General features: G+C 39.3%; 1 protein-coding gene across 3 annotated transcripts in view; it reads right to left on the bottom strand.

Annotated features, from left to right (window-relative positions):
• Jarid2 (jumonji and AT-rich interaction domain containing 2) overlaps positions 1–26,762 on the bottom strand; it is a 179,668-nt gene that overhangs the window by 79,924 nt on the left and 72,982 nt on the right. For all 3 annotated transcript variants that reach the window (XM_051194355.1, XM_051194354.1, XM_051194353.1), the window contains one exon: positions 8,879–9,014. In XM_051194355.1, the coding sequence (XP_051050312.1) occupies positions 8,879–9,014 (136 nt within the window). The remainder of the gene's footprint in view (positions 1–8,878; positions 9,015–26,762) is intronic.

The following is a 26,762-nucleotide window of genomic DNA, read 5'->3' on the forward strand; positions in this document are numbered from 1 at the left end:
GGGGAATATAAGAGGAAGATACAAGGGATGATAGCCCTGTGTGAGGGTACTTGCCACTATTCCCAAGGACCTGAACTCAATCCCAGGAAGCCAACAAGCTGTCTGCTAACCTCCACATGTTCCCCAGTGTGTACTTAACCCACTCAAACACAAGTAAAATGAAATGATTAAGTTTTTTTTTAAAAAAAAAAAAATACATAAAAAGGAATGTATTGTAAATAGCTTCTGTTTTCATTGGCAGGAGTCTAGGGCCCTCAGAACCACAGCAAGCAGATGCCATCAAATAACCAAACCATGTGGGTAATGGTATATAATGAAAAGAGCTTCCTTGCTTTTGGCATCTGTGTATGAGAACTCAGGCACAGAAGAGTTTGTCGATATTTTCTACAGAGGTTCAGAAAAGTGCCAGCAGCTCACCTTTAAAAGTGTGGGAAGCTTTCCAAAAGCAAACTGGACACATGAATACTGAGTAAAGGTACCAGGTAAGAGCAAAGTGGGTAAAACCCCTTCATCTGAGGCTACCACAACACTATAGGATTGTGCCTCCCAGTGTGGTACTTACCCTAGTCATGTCTAGAGAGTCTGCTTGCACTAAACTGTCATCTGGAGAGAGCTAGGGGGAAGACTTGTGAAGCATTAAAGAAGGTAGCAAGATGCAATGCATGGGTGGAAGTCTTTGGGAACAGGAGGACCAAGTACAGGAAACTGAATCCAGGATCTTCTTTCATGTGCTAGGACAAGTAGTCCACCTGCCTTCCCTACCCATAGGTTAGCAAAACTCAAGATGCTCCTGCTTGAGCCTGCCAGGTTACTGGGATTACAGAACAGCCCAAATTAGATGCAGCTTTTCAAAAGACTAATAGGTATGAGATCCCTTAAAATATTCTTCAATTACTTAAGAAACAACAGAATAAATGAATGGGTCTTAAGTAGAGAACCTCAGATCTCTTCCAAGAGAGAAATCAGCAGTGAAACCCAAAGCACGGGATGATACAATACTAGAAACAGGTCAAGAGACCATGGAGGACAGGGGACGCTCCACATTTCTTATTTACCCTCCAGACAGAAGGTGTAAACTACAAAACAGCTTATGTTTCCATCTTCTTCCAAGCTTCCTTAAATAAGACACTATATATTTTATGAACTTTGCATGAAGCTAAATCTGAGGGTATAAAAGGATCCAAAATCTACAAAGCACACCAGGAGGATAGGTGAGATTTGGCAGCAGAAGAGATTAAGAAATGGAATTGTAAATTACGGCATTTATTGATTTCAGGGTGATTTCCCCAAAGTGTATCAAGCAATAATTCTGTTAGCTTAAAAAATACAATGTATATAGTACTTCTAACATTTAATGTGGCTCAAGAAATAACAGACATTAGGAAGATGGAGTTCACACTACACAAGTCCAAATGGTAACCCTGACAGTCAGTATTGAAAGCACCATCAATACACACATCATCAGGCTTCAAAGCATGGAATGAGTTGGGCTTTAAAAAATACGCATGGCCTTCCTACAGTGGCAGTATCATTTTACCAGAATAAACACTGAAATAAGCAGATCCTATTCATGACCTACCACCTCCGAGTCTGAATAAAGAACTATCCTGGTAACCCCAAGGGGCTTTTGCCCTTTATACACAGGTTAAACAGAGATAATGAAGGGTAAGTGCTAGTAAAATGGCTACTAAACTGAATCACTGTATAATTTCCTCACCACAGAGGCCCAAAATTTCTCTTCATATAATCTTAAAAACTACAGAATTTTCCTTTTAGGATCACCTCAGTCACCAACTCCCAGGTTCCCACCACATAAGTCTTTCTCAACATTGTATGTCTCCAAGGGGGTGTTCAGTCACCCTTGCTTCTGCACTAGCTATCCTTGACTGTGGATCTGTTTCTCTCCACTTAAACTGAGAGAACAATGACTTTGCAAAGTATAAACAACATGCTAGTCTATCAGGAAAATGTCACATAAGTACAAAAGAAACCACAACATGCACTAGCATGAAAACTAATAATCTGCTACTGAAATGAATTCCAATTGTTACCACCCCTGTGTCCCCCAGACCTGTAATGGGAAGATAGTTCTTATTTCTTATTTTGAAGCTATAATTCTCTGATGTTAATATGACTGCACTTAAAGCCCTAAAGGGAGGTCCTAAAGGGGGCAGGAAAAGGCTTTCTTCCCACCACTCAACAGGTACAGTTGCCAAAGCAGAGTCTAGGTTCAAGGCCTCCAAACTAAGATGATGCTGTTGTTCTAGCTACCTGCTACAATATCTTGTTAAGACATACCATGCTGAATAAAACAGACTTTGGGAGTGGAGATATAGCTCAGAGTTAAGAGCACTGACTATTCTTTCCAGAGGTCCTGAGTTCAAGTTCCAGTAACCACACACTGGCTCACAGCCACCTATAAGAAGATCTGGTGCCCTCTAATGGTATGTAGACATACGTGAAAGCAGAACACTGAATTTGCTATGTGTATCAGGCTGGCCACTAAATCAGAAACCCACCCTGCCTCTATCTTCCCGTGCTGGAATTACAGTAATATGCCAACAGAATTTTAATATGAATACAAATAGTATGTGAAGACATTCCACTCAGACATTTTCCCCCGCAAGGAATTTTTCCAATAAAGTTAAGACAGTGATAAAGGAGCAAGATTTTTTTGGTTTTGTCTTTTGTACTTTGTATTTTTAATTCTACTGAAAAAAATCAGAAGCATGCTTTGAATACTGCTGAGAATGGTAAATGAAGAAGGAGTAGATATCATTTCAAATGCTGCCTTAGGAGAGGGGAGACAGAGTGACTTTATATACTGAAAGGAAAAAGGATCCTTTGGAGGAGAAAACTCCAGACTCTACTGAGGAGTTCCAGACTCTTTATTCCTACTAGAATTGTATATGGTATTTTACAATGTGTAAGAAAGAAAAGAGAACAGCAGGAAAAGGATGTGATGCACCTGAACTTCCTTCCCTCTCCCTGAAGACACTACCTGTGCAAGAATTGTATCACGAAAATGAGCAGGATGTGACCCCAAACAGAAATACATTAACCTCCATAGTCCCTTCCAACTTTTAATATTTCATGAAATGCTTGTGAGTAATCAGGACATTTGAGAAGTGTCTCAGTGGCATTTAAATTTTCTAGTTACAGTCGATCTTAAACATATCCATGCCTTCCAATTAAGCTCTTCATCAAGACATAAAAGTTTGACCTACATACCTCTGAAAAGACCCTTCCCTATTCCTCTAGCAATCATTAATTTATCATATCCCGGTACCACAGTCCAAATGTGACCTAGCCATGCAAATGTGCCAACTATCTGGCAGGGCTCATTTTTTTAGTCCCAACCTCTGTCACTATTATCATCACTTTCATCCAATTCTGATTCTTTGATTAGGAACCCTAAATCATCTCTCAAGGACCATCTGCAAGGTCTTTAATGCAGCCTTTCCTGGTTGTTCACAACAAACAGGCCTTTGATATAAGCTAGCCTAGTCATGCCAGACACACAGGCCCCATGTTGATTTCTGACCTAATTATCTTATCACTCTCTGGCCCCCCCCTCTTATTTTTAGTCACATGTATTTTTTCCTCAGGTTAAAACATGAATCTTAATAAATATCCCTTTATTAAGAGAATGTTATCAGGGTTAGAAATGTGGCTCAGGTAGTGGAATGCTTGCCTAGAATGCATAAAACCCTGGATTTGATTCCTGGCTCCTCATAAATCCAGGCATAGTGGAGCATGCCTGTAATCCTAGCACATGGGAGTTAGAAGCAGGATCTCATCAAGGTCATCCTTGATTACATATGAGCTCAAAGGTACCCTGGATTATAAGAGACAGACAGGTAGAGAGGAAGAGATGAAGTATCTACAGTAAAGTATGCAGCTTTGTATGCAAACAAAGATTATTTTTAACAAATTTGTTTTCAACAATGTCTTTTGTTCTACTCTTTTTTTTTTTTTTTTTCCCACATGGTATGTTTCTTATACATTTCAGGACACAAGAAAGCATTCCAGAACTTTGTTTTGGTTTGTGGGTTTTTGTTTTTGTTTTCTCCAGACAGGGTTTCATATGGAAAGCCAGACTAACCTGAAAGCTACACAAACATACATATACATACACATGCATCTCCAGATGACTGACTGCATTTGTGTCTACGAAAGGCAAACCTTCTTCTATCAATTCAATTACAAGATATCAAGGCACAGAAACATGATCACCTTAGTAAATACCTACTACTCCTTCCTGGGGTAATTTCCTAATCAACAATTTAACCTATCTCCTTCAAAGCTGGGTAAAGTCTAAAATAACTAAAAAGGCTACCAAAAGAGGGTAAAAATAGGCAATAAAGGATGAACAAAATGATACATGGCATATGAAAGAGGAAAACAGACTAGGAGGGCTCATGGACACAAGGGGAAAATGAGGGGCAGCAGGAGGGTTGGAAAAGGTGGGGAGTAAACACTAAAACTTTGAAAATACAATCAAGATAGTTAATAACTTCTATGCTCATTTTTTTAATTTGCAAAAATATTACTTTAAAAACAAGAGTTGTTTTATGAATTCTTATTGTTGGAATCTTATCTTTATGGAGGGACCATAATTTGTTTCTATTTATCTATGTGGTATTTTAATTAAATTAAATAGGAGCCTTATTCAGAAAGCAAGTACCTATTCCATTCTTAGGGTATAGTTTTGCCATCCACAAAAGTTTGCTTGGATGACTGTATTCACAAGCCACGGCTAAAATCTTCCAAAACTAACTGTGAAATGTGAAGATTAGTTTAGTTATTATAATTCCTACCCACTGCAAGAGTCTAAAGAATGGGATCCAACTTCAATTAAATCTACTCAGAAGTGTTTTGCTGGCCAAAAGGCTTGCTGATCTGAGATGACATTTATAGGAAGCAAATGAAATTCAAATACAACTAATAGCTCCCCTCTCTTACTGTGTAATTATGTGTACTCATTATTTGTGTAGCATGTTATTATTTAAATGTCCCTAATTTTAGCCCCAGCAGGCCAAGGGCCTTCGAGAATAGCCAAGGTCCTAGCCTCTGCAAGCTCTTTAGAAAACCTTTGTCATTTCATTATATCCAGGGAAAGTGGCATTATCAACAGCAGGAAGAATAGAAGGCTCGCAATCAGCAGATCTTAACACTGCCTCACCCCTCCAGCTACAGCAAAGACCTGCAACGATGATGTTAAGTCACGCAGTCAATCCACAACACTCTTCAAAGCTCTCATGTGCTTCCTGTAACAAGGCAAAGGCTTCCAGTCCTTGTCATTTAGGAGCACAAAACCACGATGGATGGTGAACATAATTTTATAACATAAAAATGAGGTCTAATATTACAGAACCTGTGGGAGGGAAGGCTGAGCTCAGCCACTCACATACATGTTCCTATGCTTGCTCTCTATTAACAGCAGACATCCACCCAACTCCTCACACAAATGGTGAGGGTGAAGGGCTGCTCCCTCATCGTGCCAGCATGCAAGTGATGTAACAGGAGTCGTGTCAAGTTGTCTTCCACATCGCATTGTAAATGTGAAAATAGCAATGTTTAGGGTTTTTTAATTGAAGTTTTCTAAGAAATCCCTATAGAAGAAACAACAGTCTGGAAACATCTTTGTTTTAAAATTGACAGGAGGAAAGAATAAAGCATGCTGTGTTCAACATAACAATTTCAAAGATTTGCTATTGCTCCGTGTGTTCTGTATTGCTAATTGTCATCTGAAATCAGAGTTACTTAGACTATAATTCCAATTCTACTACTGTGAAATAAATGCCTTCAAGACTCAACAAAACCTCTACCACATGTAAATTCAAAAAACAATTTTACTCAGGCATCAGAACTTTTTAAAGCATGTAATGACAAAAGACTTCCAAACTATAAGGTATGCACACATCAGATGACTCTAAGGAAACAGTGTCCTCCAGACACAAGATGCCCGTGAAGAACTCATAGAGATTGACTGGGGTCCCACCAATACGCATGGGTAGAAGGCATACACAATTCCATCAATCCTATAAGCAAGATAGGGAGCAGAGGCAGAAACTTCCCAGAATATACAGCCTCAAGTATGCAGCCTCCAGAAGCAACTCGAACAGGAAAGACCCTGCCTTGACAGAACAGAAGGTGACAACTGAATGATTCCCAAAGGTTGTCCTCTGACTTCCAAATCACAACCCCCAACACACTAGGTCATAGAAACACACACACACACACACACACACACAGAGAGAGAGAGAGGGAGGGAGGGAGGGAGGGAGGGGGGGAGGGAGGGAGGGACAGATAGACAGACCTACCATGGTGGCACCTTTCTGTAATCCCAGCATTTGTCAGGCAGAGGCAGGAGAATCACAGGTTTGGGGTCAGTGTAAAAGTCAAAGCTAAAATTTAGCCAGATGGTAAGCAGCATCCACAAGGACTAACTTTAACTTTTGTTCACTTATCTGAATAATATTATTACTGATTTCTGGGAAACCTACTAACTTTTTTCAAAACACTTAATATTTCCCAGTTAGGAAAAACTATACTGAGTTTCTGAAAATGAACAAATAAAGAAAAGTGCTATGCCATTGCCTGGTACTCCTGGATAACATTCCTGTTCACCAATATCAACCTTGATCAATAGCTGCTGCTACTCTACACTTGCTCTGGAATCAAAGCTATTCTTACTCCATGCCTGAACACTCATGAATTAAACCAGGCAAAATACTGTTAACACTGAAATAATAAAGCACCTTGCCAAATTTTCACAGAGCCTATAGAGTATACTGTATTGCAAGCAAGGAATGGAAAGTGATCTCTGCAGCTTACATAATTCTCCACTCAAATATATGTTGGGTCAGTCAGATAAGCACTGAAGAAATTAGGAGGGTACTATACAGAACAAAACGGACAGAGTCATGGCTGAAGAGATGGCTCAGGGTAAAGAGTGCTCTTCTAGAGGACCAGGGTTCAATTCCTGGAAACCACATGGCAACAAATCATGTCTAGCTCCAGTTCCAGTTCCTCTCTGGCCTAGGCAGAGGCACTAGGCAAACACATGGTGCATACATAATACATGTAGGGAAAACAGTCACACACATAAAATAAAAAATAAAATTTTAAAAATAGTATAGTTATTTTGACATTAAAAAATTCCTATGTAATACAACCCACCAGGTAGTTAACCCAAAACCCACTTCAGATAAGTTGGGTGTACTGAAGTTCACAGAGGTCTTGAAAAAAACCTGCCATGACCCTATGTAAGCAAGTCAACAAACAGATCCAATCCATCAGTACTAGTTCCAACAAGAAACCATGGCGGACTCCGTTAAGGCAAACAAAGGAAAACTGGGCCAGCACAGTAGCAAACAAAGCACATGTCAAACACGGTGGAAGGTAAGGGCCAACATCCAAGATTGCCTGCTGCCTTCTGTGTTTACTGTCAGTGCCCATAAAGATGGCTGCACTCCATCTGGGAACAAGGACAGAGTTCAAAACTGTCCTAAGCAAGTTGAATCTGAGGTGTGGGAATGAACCCTTAGAGTAAGAAGGAAGAAAAGTTTGTTTGTTCTGTATACAAGATACCATGTTCCCCTTTTTTTGGTTAAAGTATATAAGAGTGGTAAAAAATAAACTTGTGGCTTTTTAGTATTAACTGAATCTGCCCTCCTGATTTTAGTCTGTCTCTCTGTCCTTTATCATCTATAGCTTGCCTTCCCTCATCCACACTCCCCACTCAGGTACGAACTTGAGGCTGCTCAGCTGGTTTGGATTGCAGCCCCACAAAGACAGCTTCCAACATTTCACAGATGTAACTATAATATACATACAAAAGAAATGGGGGAGGGAGGTGGTGTGGGGAGGCAGGGAAAGAGGACAAGAAAACTGGAAGCCATGTGTGAACTATCACTTGGCACTATGTCTAAAGCCAAACCTTTAAGACAAGAATAGGGTGTCTTTCCATGGCTCACTCTTTGCTCTTATCTCAAAGTGGAACATAAAAATTCCATAATATGAAAAAAATTAACATACATACAGCACCTAGGCAGTGGTGGTGAGCAATTTTAACCCCACCACACAGGAGGCAGATCACTGTGAGTTCAAGGCCAGCCTGGTCTCCAGAGTGAGTTCTAGCACTATTGTGTTACATATCTATATGTCTGTCTCTCTCCTCTCTCCTCTCTCTCTCTCTCTGTGTGTGTGTGTGTGTGTGTGTGTGTGTGTGTGTGTGTGTGTGTGTGTCTCACAGCTAGAAACAGACAATGAAATGTTGGCAGTTTAGCATTATCTTTTCAAAAATCCTACCGAATGACAGAGACAGAGAAAACAACAAACAAGGAAACCAGTTCTCTCCATTTTTTTAAGATCTATTTGATAAACACAAGAAGCGGTTCATTGTGAGATTAGGGATTATAATCATTGTACACTCATACCTTACAGCAACAAGTCAGGCCTGGCCAACAAGGAGGTGCTCACATGACTGGGGACACACAACACAAGGAGGTAATAGTTTTTTAGGTCATTTCTTATATGTGGGCCACAAGGCTCCATATTTCAACAAGATCATTAAAGGGTTCTGTGCATGCATACACTGCATAGAAAAACACTGGGGGGGGGGGGTGAGGGGAGGGAAGGGAATATAGACTTCACATGCATCTCATGCCCTCCAAAACAGACTAAGGCATCTTCCCAATTCCATTTTGCAGTACAGAAGGGAACATACAAAGAAATCTATAAATTCAATGAGGTCCACAATATATATTCATACAGCCAAACCTGCTTATCCAGCAAGCTCAAGCTGTAAGCACCCACCCAATTCAGAACAAGGCAAAACGGAGGCCACATTCGGCTCCTACTGTGAACTCACCATTCACTGTTTTCAGGCTCCCAGCAATGCCCTCCCCATGCTGCCTTTTCTGTGCATTCTTGAATTCCTTCAGAGACAAATAAAGGACTTTCCGTACCACTCTCTCTTCTGACCATGGGATCCCATCACTGTCATCCTGTGGAAATGGAAGCAGAGTTAGCAAAGATCACACAAAAATTTCACTGCAAAGGTAGTGTTTCAATGGGTATAATGGACACGCCATTAATACTACTTAGGAAACACTATTAGGTAAGATATCTCCATCATGAGTTTGAGGTCCTGTCATAACAAGAACTTAGTTTAGCAGAGCTTGTTTACTGGGAGGGGAGGGAGAGAGGAGGGAGGGGGGCGGGGGAGGGAGGGGAGGGAGGGAGAGAGGCGGTGTCACGTTCCTAACAAGTATTATATGATCCAATACCAGAGTGTAAAGCGACAATACATTCCTTCTTCACAATTCAAGCTAATCTTCCAATGAAGGAATGCAAACCTCCTTACTTCCTCATGTACCAAAAACCTACGTAATTCACTATTAATATTGAAGTTGTGTGTTCCTACCCAAAAAAAAAAAAAAAAAAATCAGAAGAGTGACATACAAACTACAAGTGTGTGTGTAAGTAAGTGTGTACATTATATATGTGGTTCTCTTTAACTGGGTTGGATACTGTACATTTTTTAACTGATAAATAACAAAGAGGGCTTAAGAGGAGAGAGCTACTGGGGGTGGCTAGGCACAGCCCAAGGTTTAATCATGAAAATTAGAGGTACCATGTGGATGCCTAGTCAGATTCTGCTAGCTAAGAACATTCAGAGGGTCTGTCCTATGGACCTCTGTACTGTGCTAGTCACACATCTACTATAAGATTTAAGCATTTTGTAACAGGTTACCTCAAGCTTGAATAGAGAAAACAATAATGTCTAGGTAAAAGCAGGATTTAGAACACTTATATTTGTTTTTTTTTCCATTCTTCTTTCAGCTAGGGCAGAAGCACATCCGAAGCACAATCGCTCAGAGCTGTCATCCAGGGAATAAAGGCTTATTTTATTCCCATCATAAACCATGTAAAAATTTTACCAGTCTCAAAAAGAAGTCTTGTCCGGCTCTTAAATTTCTAAGCTCTGCATAAACACAAACTACTTCTTAGAAAGAGAGTCTAAGCCCTACATAAAGCTGCACCCTTGTTAAGCTTCAAGGATTTCCTACAGCAGTGGTTCTCAACCTTCCTAATGCTATGTCCCTTTAATACAGGTCCTCAGGTGGTGGTGTCCCCCCCCCCCCAGCCATAAACTGTTACTACTCCTTAACTGTAATTTTGCAAAACCTGTTGGAAGGATTCTTTGATACCCCCTCAAAACAGTCCTGACCTACAAGTTGAGAACCATTGTCCTATAGTAAAGGAAAAGCCCTCAGACAATTCCAGATTGGCCACCTTCTTACAACACTTTGGCAAGAGCTTCAGATAAAAACTTCAGATGTGCCTCACCTGCTACTCAGAGACCAGCTACAAATATTACAGCTAGTTTCCTTAACCATTGCTTTAGGGTTTGTTTTGTTTTGTTGTTTAAACAGGATCTCATAGAGACAACTTTGCCCCTAATGACAGCTAAAAACCCTTTCCCTACAGTTGGCTTAGATGGTGTTTTGGTTTTTCCCTAGGAAATGGATTATTGTCAACTGTTTATGGATGGAGTTAAGTTGTGTAGGATTGGGGAGGGAATATGAAGTTCAGATTCAGGAATTTCTTTTGAAAATGGATGGGATATGAGATAAGTAGATTAGTGTCTTCTTGTGAACTATTTAGTAACTATAAGCTATAGACAACTTAAATTGTTATAGATTTTTATATATTGATACTTATGTAAAATTATTTTTATAATATTGTATATATTTTTCTACATATGCTGAAGACATTTTGTATATCAATACAATTTAGGACAGTTTTGTCACTGTTATCACACTATATAGTTCTACCTGATTAAAACATTTTATATATATGTATATATATATTTACAATTTTGAGGTCATTGTCCTCATGCTGCACATCTTTTTAAAGATTGCTTAATTTATATATAGAAAGCTAAAGTCAGTAAGCAATATGTTTTTGAGAACAGATTATAATCATCCATGCTTCTTATACCTAGTTGTATTAGTCAGGTCCTCCAAATGCTCAGAGATGTACTCGACATAGATATTTGATCTTCAAACCTTCAAAGACCTACAGAATATGTCATTTAAATGGTTTAATAATTCAGAATTCCACTGACATGAGACACAATTGTTCCTGACAGCATCAAGCTATTCCTGAGAGTATGATGGGCATTGGTGACATTTCATTTGGAGTTTGTTTTCTTCCTGGCAAAACTGGCCTTTTTGGCAAAGAACTGCTCTTGCCTCAACCACTTACAGTGGTCACGCTGTCCTAAATGGACGAGCAGGAGATAAACAAAAGAGACTGTTAAACCTTGCCAAGTCAGGGTAGGCCAGTATTTCGAATTCTACTGCCTCTGATATGGTCTGTTAGATGTTCTAAGCCTTAGCCAAACTTGGCTGCCCAGACATTAATGTGAGACCTTGAACTATCCAGGTAGCCTACTGCTTCTGTTCTCTCTTGCAACTTTAGGAAGTCACCCATTGTACTTCCTACATATCCTAATAATGTTATTTTCCTTCTCAAGTCTTTGCTGAAGTTGAAGACTAGATAGTCAGAGTTAATCTCTTATCTTAGACTTTCCAGAATCAGATAGATATTTGAATAATCTCTGCCATATGCCATTAACCTTGGAATGGACCTTTAGTATGTGTTTGTTTAATGTTGCTCTTGGTGGTTATAGGTTTAAATTTGTGTATGCTTTTACCTTTTTTCTCCTGGACTATACTTGACCCTTGTTATCAATGTTTTTTTTTTGTTTGTTTTTTTTTGTTTGTTTGTTTGTTTTGTTTAAATCAGGTTTAAACCCCTCTAATTTAGAGAAAAAGGGGAAATGTAGAGGCATCTTGTTCCACCAGTGGAACTTTGGGTGGTGGCCACACCTTAGGGTGTGACTTCCAAATCATGATTAGAATAAGAAAGAAACATAAAGGCTTTTAACAAGACCCCATTTTGTAGAATTCAAATAATTAATGAATGTGGCAAATGGTGTAGATACACAATATATGAAAATCAAAATGTGGCTGAACTAATTTTTTTGCAGTGACACTCCTGAGTTTGCATATGCAAGCTCCCCTAACACATTACCTGCAACCAAATGATAATGCTAACTACAGGCAGGAGATGGGGCTTATCAGGCTAAAACCCATCTCTTAAGGAGCCAGGACCTATTTATTAAAGCTGTCAGGCAGAATTCTCTTCATTACCATCACATTCTCATTCTTTTCATCTGTATTTTCAGAACAATGACTATTATTTCATCAACAGTTTACAAATCATAAAGTCCCAAAATAGCTCTGTGAATGAAACTCCCATGAAGATCTGCTGCATTCTGAGAGGGCCAAAGCCCTCATCCTGACTCAGGCTATAGATGAGAGAATTAGACCCTTGCAACTGAGGTTTATTTAAAATACAAACCATGTGATATGGAAATGCCTACAAAGGAAGCCACATTCAGGGCTGAGTTACTGACACCAGCAGCTTTATTAGACCAATAAATATTCTAAATACAGGAGAAGTAACCTATGAATGGCACAGATTATATAGTCTCAAACACTGAACAATAAAACTCTCACACATGAACACCTGTTGTTTTATAATTAACATGGCTGGTCAAGACTTGTCTCTGTAATAAATTGACTGTGCTGGTTAGGTGATAATACAAAATATTCAGCATTAAACTCTGTTTCATAACGCAGAGACGTGGTGCCCACTGCTCCCTAGCAATGCAAGGTACACAGAGCAAAGGTGAGCAAGCCTGCAGTACCCACAAAGCTGCCCATGTAGGGAGGGTAAGGAAGTCCTAGTCAGCCAGCCACTCATTCTGCAAGTGCTATGTAGAATGATCTATAGACTCAGGACATAAACCCGAGAATATAAACACTAATAGAGGTCTTCCTTCTTATTGTCCACCCTATTTTTCCATTTCCAGTCCACTCAATCTTACACAATATCTACTGTGAAGTGCCTAAATCATGGCATACTAATGATTTAAAGCAACACTACATTCAGCAGTGATGAAGACAAAAGACTTGAATAATCTCTCATTCTCAACTGTTTTTACACAATGCCTCCACCACTCTACCCCCATGCCATTTAAACAGCAAGACCCAAGTAAGACAAAAATCTTCCATCTCAAAGTATGCATGAACATAGTTTAATGAGCCTACCATGGTACTTCCTGATAAATGTTACATAATTGTTCATCTCCTTGCTCTCTTACTGCTGTTTCTGTACAGATCTCTGCTCACGTTATACTCTAGCCGCAAACCCTTAATTGCATGAATCTGAAAAGCATTACCAAAATGGTTTTTAAATCCAGTATTTGTCTTGGTGTTCACAATGCTGTCTTGTCCATGATAGGCAACATGAATCTCTCTCCCTGCCAGATAGATAGAATAATAATAAGAAATCTCACAAACCCAAGCAACCTGTCCATTTCTAGGATGGTGCAAATGGTAAAGTTAAAGGGTTTTCTTTTATTTAGCTACTTATTTAACAACCTTTAAAACAATTCTAAAGAAGTATTTTTAAAGGAGCGGGGAACAAATGATCAATCTGTCATACAGTCATAAAACTTTCTACAAAAAAATACAAAATCCCCAGCAGCTCCACGGAATCCCACAAATTTAGTAGATTCATCGAGCCTGGGAGATGGCTCAGAAGCCAGATGGCTCTTGGCAGAACCTACAAAAAAGATTAAAGGAGGGAACTACTAGCTCCACAAAATTGTCCTCTGACCTCCACACATATGCCAAGAGGGATGAGCAGACAAATGGATACAAGAAGAGAAAGTTAATAAACACATTATGTGCCTTTGAACAGACAGCGCAAACAATTCTCCAAAGCTCACATCATGGAGGGAAAGAGTTGAAAATACACTTCTATGGGGCTGGAAGAATGGTTCATGCACTAAGAGTACTAACTGCTCTTCCAGAAGACCCAGGTTCAATTCCTAGCACTGACATGGCAGCTAACAACTGTCTGTAACTCCAAGATCTGGCACATTCACACAAACATACTTGCAGGCAAAACACCAGCTCATATAAAATAAAAATAAATTATTTTAAAAAAGAAAATTCACTTCTAACTCCTTGCAGTTCCAACCACATGGGCGTAACCAGATACCGCCTCATGCAAACACAGACCCTGAACCTGATCTATGTAGATCTCAGCACCTGCATCCTAACAAAATCCTCAGCAGACTTCTGTGTATGTGAACTTCCAAAAACACTGTGTACAACGATGTCAACTGCACACTGGTTTGTTTCTATAATACAGGCTAAGTACAGTGAGCAGCAAATCTAAGATGAAGGCTTCCAATGCTCATCTACTGTTGCTACTCTGCTGAAATTACAAACTCCATAAAGCCTCTGTGATCACAAAGCACAAAAGGAGAGCGGTACTAAAATATCACAAATACTGTTCATCACTTTAGGTCTCTCTCATACAACATGCCATGAGTAGCATTTAAAATCTGACAGCAAAGATAAAATATACAGCTCAGAATCTGATTTCTATGGCAGGGCAGGACTAGTAGAAGCTTGATTCTGCAGTAAGGCAGCACCATGGAAGGAGGTACAGTTGGAGCTTACTGTAACAGAAGACAACAAAAATCATATCCAGCAAATTACCATCATAATTTTTTGTGTGCCTATATCCCCATAGAAACCCAGAAAAAAAAAAAAAATCAAAAACCCTGGTTTGATGGCTGCTCCAGCTGCTGCTTTCTAATGACAGCTCCTCAATAAAAGGGGCCACCCATATGACTTCAGCCTGCAGAGCAGGCACAAATAGCCTCCTTGAAGGCCTGGGAAAGATAATGAAAAGTGGTGCTGTCTGAACTGATAGCGGGATCTGCCCAGTGTCCACTGATAGCCAGGCCCTACTCAACATTCAGCTGCCCATAAGCCTCAGAGATTTGCACTGAAGGTGGTAGTACAACAAAACTGAATGAGAGGACAAAACTGGAAAGGCTTGATGGCCATTTCCTCCTCTTCTGATGTCTGTAAGCTAGATTCTCAGATACCTGCAGCCTGTTCCAACAACTGAAAGAGCATCAAACAATAAAAATGGGGGAAAGAAGAGATGAATGTACCTGGCACTAGACAAAATTGGATAAGAGACAATACCAAAAGGAAAAGGGTACTTTTTCAACTTGGGGTATGATCACTTCCTTACTCAGAATCCTCTCAGATCAACTCAATGTCAATCCATGACTAAAGCTCCTTTTTAAAAAAAAAAAAAAAAAAAAAAATTTGATGTTTTATCTAAAACAAAGAAAGGTTGGTCAAATAATTCACACTCAGAAATACAGTAGGTAGCCAGGTGATGTATATTGAATTTGATCTTAAAATGAAAACATACCAAGCATAGTTTCTTCAAACAAATTTCCTGAGTTAAGGAAACTGGCCTGAAAACACTAATGCAAAGAGTTTTACTTCAAACTCCTATTAAATAATGTGTACTTATCTTTCATTACTGCCTTTTTTAAAGCTACAGTTGAAATTGGATTATAAACCTTTGATGGAAAAACGATTACATAACACAACTCTTGACAGCCTGAATCTCAGGCCACCAACGGAGCTTTTATGCCAAGTCAGCTCTGCTGCGTCTGAGCATGTCAGACATTTGTTGTCACGAAGGCAGTAGCATGGCAGGAATATATCCACAGATTTGCCAATGCAGTCTCTCAGAATGGAACAGCCAGGGTTAATCCCTCCCAAACCTCTACCCCTAACATATTCAAAGACATCAGATCTATAGCAGGATTACTCCCCAGACCCAGCAGAAGTCTGAACTTCAGTTATCTCCCCTAGAGGGAATGAAAAGGGTTAAAAGTGAAATAAATGTTTATTTCTGTCTTCAAAAAAAGGAAATCAAGAAGGGTCTGGTGATGTTTCCTTAAAACCTTGGGTGATTGGAAGCTATAGGCCTGGTGACCTCTCTTAAATAGGAATAGACCCCAAATCCCTCAAATATCATTTCCCACATGGCACCACCTAGTAAAGTAGTCATCAGCCTGGGTGATGACTTAATGAATCCACCAAGTCATATTGTTCACATTTCAAGCACTCATACCAAATAAACTATCAACTCACCTACATATAAAGTTCTACTGGACAGCAGTATGTATGTATATATGTGTACATACATACATACTGTCCAGTAGTATGTGTGTGTGTATGCGCTACGATTTTAATTGACCATGTATGCTATTCCATAATGCATTTTATTACATCATACAATATGCCCATCCTCCATGTGACTCCAAACCTGCAGAGAAGGTACATAGCATTCTGAAAATGATATGCAGATAGAGGTTGCTAAACCTACCACAGGATCACAGGATTATGTCCCTGTTAAACCTGTTTAAGTTGAAGACACTGACGTAGAAAATGCATTGGAGACATACAATCATCCCGTCACCCCCATATACTACACAATCCCAAAATGATTTAAAAAATAAAAAAGGATAATTCTGGCAAAAGAGATCCAAAGCTGTACTTCACATTACGGCTTCTACAGAGTGCACCTTCTACTGATGTATATCATCCAAGGCAAACCACTTCATGTCAAGGCCACCTGTACAAGACAAGTTTACATTGTCTTGCATATATACAACACTTCATATGCTTTTAACTAAAGCTACAAAGATTGGGGCTACTCGGATGCCACATGATCTGGATTTACTTCTCCCCTACTTCAGGCAGAGTCAGCCAAAACCAGTTGTGTGAACTATGGTGAAGAGTTAGCATACTCCTGCTAGCAGGGTCTAGCAGAGTCTTTTTATAAGCTCAATCAGTATTTGGCTGGCTTGTGGGCTCAGATAAAAGCCTTCAATGGGAGTAAGCATTGGTGCATACACACATTATCAGGGGACTCTTCATCTAGACAAATATACCAATTATTATGCTTTTTTAGTGATATTATATTAAAGTCGACAAACAAACTCTGACCTTAATTGTTACAGAAACAGCTATATTTCATGTCCTTCTGATATTAAGCAATCTACACCAGATAAATTACATCTGTGTTTAGACACAGCTTTAAATGTCTGCCTCATCCATTCTACTCCTATATCCTTTACCCAATGTGGGCCACATACTATGCATTTTTTAGACCTTTTACAATGAGCCTATTAAACATCATCACACAAACTTTTATGTAGAACACAACCAAGGTACAAATTCTAAACACAGATCACATCTTGCTTTAAATCTCTATAGGGAGCAACAGACCTAGCAAAATATTTATTTGGTGAATGAATGTCCAGAAATTGTAGAAAAAAACGTAAAAGTGTAACTGAGTCCCATAGGCAAAATGTTCAAGTACTAGGAATATATGTATGGCAAACTTGAGTGCTTGTCACAAAAACCTATAGGGCTTAGAAGACATATGCCCTGGAGATTTTTCTAACTACTGACTCTGCTAGTCCAGAGAAGGAATAATAGTGTACACACTTTTACATTCATCCACCTTTCATAACAACTGTCCTCACTGCCATGAAAATAATACTATCATTGGCAAAGTCAATGTAAACATTCCAGTAAACATTTCATTTTCAATAGGCCTCTCCTCTTGTTTAGCTGCCACACTAAAATCTCATCACTGACACCAACACCACTTCTTTTAAAATTAGGACACCCTTGCACATCTCAATACACATGACCTCTGGAAACCTTTTCTTCCACCAGATGTGGCGATGTGCCCCTTTAATCTCTGAACTTACTTGGGAGGAAGAGGCAGGTGATCTGAGACTACAGAGCCAGTTTCAGAACAGCCTGAACTGCACAGAGAAATACTGTACCGAAAAACCAAACCACATTTTCTTCCATGGAGCCCAATTCTTCTCACCTAGTTAGGAGATTCCTTACAACACTGTGCTGGCTACCTACAGATTACAAACTCGTAGGCTTTCTCTTGTTCTATATTGACTTTTGTGTTGCATAAATGAGAAGCCAGCCTGCTACTTGCTATGCAGTACAAGGGTGACCAAGAAATCCTGGTGACACTACATCCCACTTATGCTTACTCTGGAATCAGGAAATGTTCTCTGCTGTTCAATTTATGAGACACAAGCTTCAACATCAGTTAGGTTCTTAACCACCTCTGCAAAAAGGTTTCTGCCACCAACCAATTCCTGTTCTCACCACAGTGTCTCTAAAAGCAACCCCTCTGCAGTGAAGATTATCAGTCCTTCACCTTGCCTGACTCAAAGCACCTGGAAATCCAGGGGCCGGGGCTCCATGGTTCTTAGATCCTATGATTTCCCTAACCATTCTTTCTTTGATTCCCCTGAGAACACGAAATTCCTTCTTGACAAGGAGTCAAGATCTCAGCCAGAGAGAGGAGGTCCCATATCAAAGCAGATGCATGTTCCACAAATACTGACTATATTTTGCCACTGTAAATCAACAGTGGACTTTCTCAAGAAACAAAGACAAGAGTCTACTTACTCTCCATTCTTTTCCATAGCCGCGCATAGACAAGAATAAACAATTAGGTACATTTGCCAGCCATGTCTGCAATGGCTCCTGGCAAAGACCCTTACTAGAGGAGCTCTGCTGCAATAGTTATCAATTCCCTGTAAATTACCCTAGTCCTAATCTAAAGATGAGCTGTAGTTACATTATTGCATGTGTCTTTCCCATCTCTCCCTCCCCACCCCCATCTCTCACTCTGTGTGTACTCTGTCTCCCCTCTTGGGATGTGTGTGTTCTCACCTGGAGGTCACTTTCCACTTTTTTAAGACAAGGTTTCACTGCGCCTGAAGCTTACCTTTTCCAGCTACACTGGTTTTCCATGAAACACTAGGAAAACCTGTCTCTATCAGCAGTAAGGTTACAGTCACAGGCCACAGGAGCTCACCTGTGATAACTCAGGCCCTGAGCAGGGAATAGTGGTGCAAACCTATGATCTAGACAGAGGCACATGAATCTCTACAAGGCCAGTGGCCTGCCTGATCTACATAAGAGGTCCCCAGGCCCCTATCTTTAATAATCATCATCATCATCATCATCGCAATTGACAAGTCAGTCTTACTGCATTAAAATTTGTATTCTGAAAATCATTTTAACTGAGTGTAGCTGTCAGGCATTGGGATCCACTGATATTGTGTGTGGCAAAAAAAAAAAAAAAAAAAAAAAAAACACACATAACTTTAGCAAAATAGATAAACTATATAATCAAAGCCATGGATGATCAGAGAATATTTTATTTCCTTGAAAACAACTGCCTGAAAATGAGAAATCAATATTCTCCTAAATGGTTTGGGGGAGGGGGTGGATACTGCCATGGATGCAGACTTCAAATGACACTCAAGTTCTTATTTTTGAAATATAATGCCAGTACCTTCCAGGAACTGAACCATTCTGCTCCACAGCTCCAACTGAATGAAACACACACCCTTCACCCTGTAAGTCTATGAGCCAGGGGTAAGCAGGTTATGTTCTCTCAACAGTACAGAATGCTAAATGATTGCCAGAATAGCAATCTGATGCTATCAGAGGGAGGAAGTTTGAAAGGGTTGATAATTGTGTGTGTGTGTGTGTGTGTGTGTGTGTGTGTGTGTGTGTGTGTGTGTGCGCGCGCGCGCGTGTGTTCACACAGAGATCACAGGGCAGCTTATAGGTGCTCTTTCTTGTACTATGTTTGTCCCAGAGATCAAACTCTTGTCACCAATGTGTTTAATTTCTGAGCCTCAGCACCAGCCTTAAGATAATTTTTGACAGAACACTCCATTCTCAAATACTACATCATCAAAAATAATAATTCAATGCAAGTCAACTGGTTAGAAGGAATGTTTCCTTTTAATTGATGATAATGAAATGGCTTTAAGAAAAAAAATATAAATATCTAATGCTTGATAGAGTTCAAACAAAGTCCTGACCTCAAAATAAACATAGCAGGTATTCCCCAAGAGTAAATAATCTCTAGGAATTATTATCACCAGGAAAAGAGCCAACTTTTCTAGTAACACTGCAGCACACAAGAAAAAATGCCTGTGACACTGAACATATATATACACATACATATATGACCAACAAGAGAGGATGGGAGAGAGTTGCCTGGGTGAGACAGAACATCTCTGGCAATAGGATAGGGGATGTTTATGAATTAGCAGGAGATGGCAAACACAACATGCCCCTACATGCCTTATTAAAGAGAAAACTGAAATCCATTGACAAATCATATTCAGCCTTACAAAGAGCAAACAAAGTGCAAACCATATCAAGCAATCCACACTTTAAATAACTGAGAAAAAAAAAAGTCTTAATGCTCCAGGTGTTATTATCTACATTTTTAAAGCTTTTCTTATTATTCATTATTAATTTGTTTGTACACACTTGTTGTGGCTCCCTCAAAAGGTTTGGGCTGGTGGTGATTTCTTTCTATTTTAAACCACAAGCTCAGGTAATCAGGCTTGGTTGGCAACAAGTATCTCTACCCAGTGAACAGTCTCAGGGGCCTATAAAACATTTTTAAAAATGTTTTCAAACAAATCTCTGGTTTAAAAATTACTTACTCTTCTAAAGACATCCCCCCCACCTGCCCTGCCAAATATAAGTTTAAAAGTGTAAAAACTCTAGATATCTACCTTAAAAAAAAAATGTAAGGAACCTATCCATAAATACAACTAACACTATCACTAGATCCCTTGTGCAATCACCTATTAGAAACTACAGCTTGCATTTGGGGGGGGGGGGTCTTTTTTTTTTTTTTTTTACAACAAAAGGATTTTTAAAATAACAGTAATATTCAAATCCATACTAGTTGTGTGATTTAAGGCTCATATTGAAAGAAAAGCATTTTATAAATCTACATATCTTCTTCCCTCAGCAGGTGCTGCTCCCTGGCTCCTGCTACACGGCTAGGACTACAGACATAAAAACCCTAACCTGCTCTTAGCACTCCATCACCATAGGGAGGTCTCTCTCCCTAAGGGATGACTTTTCACTTACTATGCAGAGCCAAATCACAAATGCAGCTTGCTTTCGAGTTCAGGGTTTTGCTGCAGTGCTTCATTCATGACAAGCCTACACCTAGAGCCCTGTCCCTACAATGCTTTAACACGGGCAAGACATGGTCTCTCTGTACAGCCCTGGCTGTCCTAGAACTCACTAGAGAGACCAGAGATCCACCTGCTTCTGTTGGGATAGCAGACCATAAATCAAGTTGATTCATCCCTTATCTAGTTTTCCTCCTGTATTTCTATCAGAAGAAAATGTACACACTAATAAAATATACTAAATTTCTCCCAAAACCAATCTTTAGTTATGATTATCACAGGAAAGGGAAAATATCATTAAACTGAACATGTAGAGAAATATACCATTCTACACAAAGGCAACACGAAAGTTACACGAAAGTTGAGGGTACCTCAAGAAGAAAAACATGCATTTATTCAACTTTATTCTCATATGTTCACACAAAGCATGCAGAAACAGGGCAGAAAGAAAACGTTTGGTAACATTATTAACAACAAGAACTACATGCCAAAAGTTGAGCCTTAAGTGACTAAAATATTGTCTCCCGTGTTACTTAATTTGATTTAAATAAATTTTGGTGGGTTTGTTTGGTTTCTTTTTTTTTTTTTTTTTTTTTTTTTGTTCTTTTGAGACAGGGTTTCGCTATGTAACAGTTCTGACTATTTCTCCTGGAATTCACTTGGTAAAACAAGCTAGCCTCAAATTCAGAGAGCTGCCTGCCTTTGCCTCCCAAGTATTGGGATTAAGGGCATGTGCCACCACCACCCAGCAATAAAAATAACTTAATAAACTTAATAAATAAAAATAAATAAGCTTAATAAATAAATGAACTTAGATTAAGATAATCAAGTTTTACTTTAAATTACTTCAGAATATTAAGCACAAAAAAAATTTAAAATTTTTACAACTTTACAAATTGTAGAAATTCTCTATTGACTGACAAATATAAGGCTTGTCATATCATCTTACTGTATGCAAAGCAAATCCAATCACTTTCTTCCAACCAAGTGAAACTTCTGAATGCTAAGTTTAGTGTAGCCTCTGTTAAACAAGACAAGGGTCATCTGAAATGTGTTTAAAGCTTAGAGTGTTTCCAGACAGTTCCTCTCTAAGTTATATTCACACAATACCTGAGACTCATAACAGCCATTGCAAAAGGACAGAATGGGGTTGTGAGATTCACCACCAGATGACTAGATATGCAGAACAGAAGTGGAAAGCCCGTGTTCGTTAATAGCAGTGTTTTCATAGACATCAGTATTTCTCTTGCTGTGTCCAATAGGACTGTGAAGCCATCTTCCCTATCTTTGACACTTCTTTCCTATGTGTACTTTATTTCAGCTGTATCTATCTGCTCTTCATCTGTCCTTTTCTAAATACCACTTTTCCAAGTGTTCTCTGGTCATTCTCCAAGAAAATTTAAATAATTTGTATGAATATGAACTGTTGACTCTTCATTCCTACAAACATGAACTGTATCCTATGGCTTTCTAACTCAATTAGTAAATGAATTCCAGCAGGAATGTGGCAAAGAACAGCCATGATATTCAATATTTGTTTCTTATGGTTGCCATTGTTCTTCCTAAAGGGGGGAGGGGCACTGGAGGACTTTCAAATCAAAAGAGATCAGCTAATTCAAAAAGCTATCAATTCAAGCCTGGACCCACACTCTATAAAAGTTCTTTTGTAAATCATGAAGTTTGCATCCAAATGGCTACTTTTTAACTGTGATCCAGTGTTTTCTAAGTATAAGGTGTGTTTAAAGAAGCCTTTAAAGCACTCTTTCAGAATTCCAAAATCACTTTCACTAGACTACAGTCAAGGTGCTGTAGGGGTGAAGTTTCTAGTGGCCGCCTATGCACCATGCTTTGCAGACCCCCTTGCCTATCTATCCTCGTATGTCCTAACTACGGGATTCTATTTCCAAGTGTCCTTTTAACTGCTCTTCAAGAAGGCCTTTGTGATGACAAAGTATACACTGAGAGTCTCTCACCATCCCATGATCCTTAAATTAACTACAAAACCTCTTTGACTTGGTAAAGCAGGTTCCAAAGACAATAATTAAGTTTTAATCTGATTGCCATTCCTTTAGTAAAGTGATGAAATCTCATACCATCGAGGAGTTCTGCCCAGGACATACATTAATTACCCCTTTATCCACTATTTTCACACTAGACAGTATAAGTAGCTCAAACCAGATCCACTAAAGCACAACTGCTGTGTTTTACTTTATTGATCTTATTGTTCCTTGTGAGTCAGTCTTCATAATAAGTATATACATAGTATTACTTCTAGGTGTAAAAGTGAGACTTGGGTGGGATGTGGTTCTGAGCATCTACTGGGGACTGTGAAGTGAGCAACTACTGAGACGCTGCTCAATGGAGCTAATATAATCTTAAAAGAGAACCAAGAATCTAGTGTATGATCAGAGAAAGTGAGTCTAGAGAGCCATGAAGAAATAAATCAGGATGTCTCTTTTCTTGCCAACTGAAGCAACCACTGGCGCCAAAACATCAACGGACCACACAGCAAATGTTCAGAAGCCTAAGATAACTTCCCAGCTGAACCCACAAATTATTCACCCCTGGGGGATATGAGGGAGTGCACACAAATTGCATTAATGGCGAATAAGGCTGAGCACAAGGAAACAGCTGTGAATGAGACCAAGAACGCTAAAATTAAATGCTTAGAACTGCTAGCAACAGAGCACTATACATCACATACACCTAAATGTACAAATACCAGCTCATTTCACATGGCAGTGGAATCTATAAAGAATGAATGATGGTCAGATGTTAATGAGAAGGAAAGGCCTCCTGTTTCATTAGCTCAATCTTTCTGAGAGAATCCTGCCACCTGGTAGAAGGAAGGTGTTAGAAGTTGGGAGCAAAACAAACACACCCTGATTACTTCATTCACCTTTCAAAAAATGTCTGGTTTTGACTTTTAAAAAAATTTTTTTTCCCCTCAGACCTTACTGCTTACCATAAATTTGCTTGAGGTGAGCTCTATTTTCTTCATTATTGGTGAAAACAGAAAATACTCGGAATTTTGCTTAGAAAAAAAGATGTATGCATTAAAACAAATGACCAAACTAAGACCCTGCTTTCTCTTGTGGGGAAGATGGAGTTCCTAGCAGTTAGCCTGCTGGTGCAGCAGAGCATCAGCCTGAGGCAGTCTTGGTGCTTCTGCAGTCTGTTCCTCCCTCTGTGATTTGAGATCCAGGGTCCTTTTTGTTTCTGCATTTATTTCCTCGGGAGTTCTTCCATGGTAAAGAGCCAAAACCCAAAGCTCTTTTGCCAAAACTGTAATTATCAAGTTGCCAATGCCAAAACCCAACCTCACTTCTAAAACAGTAGTCTTTAATTTGTTCTCTACCTCCAGACTGCACAAGTCTTGAAATAGAAATTTCCAACACGGAAATAGTTCTTTACTCAAACCATTCTTCAGGCTATCTCAATTGGGCCCATTTCCCTCACTCGAGCATAAACCAAGCACAGAATGTGACTGTAGCAGAAAATGCTAAACGGTTTCGTTCTCAGTTGGGACATTTTTCTTAAGCAAGATAACCACTACCTCCTCTAATACACAGGCAAGATATCTCTCAAGAAATCAACATAAATTGCAAGGTCAAAGTTCATGAATGTTCGTTCCGCTGTGGTTTAAGTGGAGTCTCACTAATTTTTCAATCCCTAAGGCACATACCATTAACTTAAAATTCTATTTCAGTCCAAGTGTTGTTCTCATGGACTTAATTAGCCAGTTTGCCTCAGAGTACACATTTCAGAATACTTACATGCTTTAGAAATGGGTCACTCAATAGTATCCTTTGTCACCCAAGCATAAGAACCTGAATCAGGACCCCAACCCTCACATAAAAAGCTGGCCAGCAAACTATAACTTAGTGAGAGGGAGTTGGAGACAGGAGGATCTCTGAGGCTTGCTTTCACCTACTAGTTATATTGGTGAACTCCAGGTTCAGAGACCTTACCTCAAAATATAAAATGGAGCTGGGAGGTGGTGGCTCATGCCTCTAATCCCAGCATTCAAAGAAGGCACAGGCAGGACAATCTCTGGGAGGCCAGTCTGGTCTACATAGTTCAAGGACAGCCTGGGCTAAAAAGGAAAAATGGGTATGAGAGGGGGGGAGATGAAAAGATAAGATGGCTCAGAGGTTAAAAGCATGTGTCAGTCTCTTGCAGAGGACCTAATCCCACCCCAATACACACATGAAGTTGTAAACCCATGAAATTTTAAAATAAGTAAATGAAATAGAGAATGTTAGAGGAAACACCTGATGCTGAGCTCTGGCCTCAACTGACATGCACAATGTCTGTATACAAATACAAAGACCCCGTATGCAAGCATGCACATGACACCACAAACTCCCCTTACCTCCACAGCTAAGCCACAGCAGAAAAGCCACTGCTGATGGCTCTTGCCTGATACTTTGTCCCTTTTTTCCTTGCTGCCACTGGACTTTTAATGCTAATGAGCTCAATGAAGAATTAAAGATAAGGTTCACACTTTTAGACTTAGCAAAGCAAGAGCAGTCCTCTGTCTGTTCAAGTATAACTGAACAAAAGAGGGATAATAAAAGTTCCAAGTTAGTATCTAGGTATTATACCTAAGTATTATAATTACATTTAAACCACTTAAAGTATTAACTAGCACATGAAGTTTCCAAAACATTTGAGAAAGCAATTACTCTCAATCCCAAAATATTAATGCAAATTCAGAAGGGGAGGTGCTTCTTTTCCTATTATAATGATGTTTGGTCTGTTACTACCAAATACTGAGACAAGACAATTAACTCAGCAAGCCTTGTTAGCCAGCTTGCTCATGGGATTGCGAGGCCCACCAATTGTCCCTGTGTCATTTTAAATCCAAGTTTCTTCCCAAGCCTAAACACACTTCTATTTTCTAATACACTGATATTACTTTCCACGTGATGCCAGTGTTAAAATTGTTGAGTAATTCCTCCATATTGGCTTTTTTTTTTTTTTTTTTTTTTTTGCTAATGAAACCTCACAAATGCACAAAGGACAGATGAGCAGCAAAGAAAGGTTAAAAAAAAAAAAGCTTGCTTACAAAACAAAATATAAATCATATAAAGAAAATATAAGCGTTATTCTTCTATACCTCTCATTGCCATTACTTCCTTCCTATTGACCATGAAAAGATTTAAGCTGGCATTCCCCAAACTACTGTTCTTTCCTGCCTGCCATCTTTCATTCTTCTTACCATTTATGACTAAATTCTTAAATCCTGATAGCTTCTTCTAAAAGTCTGGCTATAATATAAGAGTGTAATACAGCTTTAAGAAAGCAGTCCAAAATAGTTTTACTGCTTCAAGAGAGATAAACTGGCCCACTAACCACTTTATATTCAGCCTCGTGTTCATGTTAGAGTACATTAGGAGACAGGGTGAAGCACAGTTTATTGTGACAGTAAGGAGCCTTACTTAGGGATCTTGAACAAACCAGAGAACAACAGGGCATAAGAACCAAAGGAAATAAAGGAAGGCACACCACAGCCACTAATCTGTCCTACAAACCAGAGACCCGTCAGCATGGTAATTCAAACCAGAATGTCGGGAGGCCAAGAAAACTTGAAAGAGATGTAAACATTCATAAGAGGAGGAGCTGCACGGATTTAATTACTTCCATAGTGGAAAACCACAAGACAGCAGACAGTAAAGAAAAAAGTTAAATGCTGATTGCCATTAGTGTTAATAACAGGAGTTTC

The sequence above is a fragment of the Phodopus roborovskii genome, unplaced genomic scaffold (genome assembly GCF_943737965.1).
Source record: "Phodopus roborovskii unplaced genomic scaffold, PHOROB, whole genome shotgun sequence".
Taxonomy (NCBI): domain Eukaryota; kingdom Metazoa; phylum Chordata; class Mammalia; order Rodentia; family Cricetidae; genus Phodopus; species Phodopus roborovskii.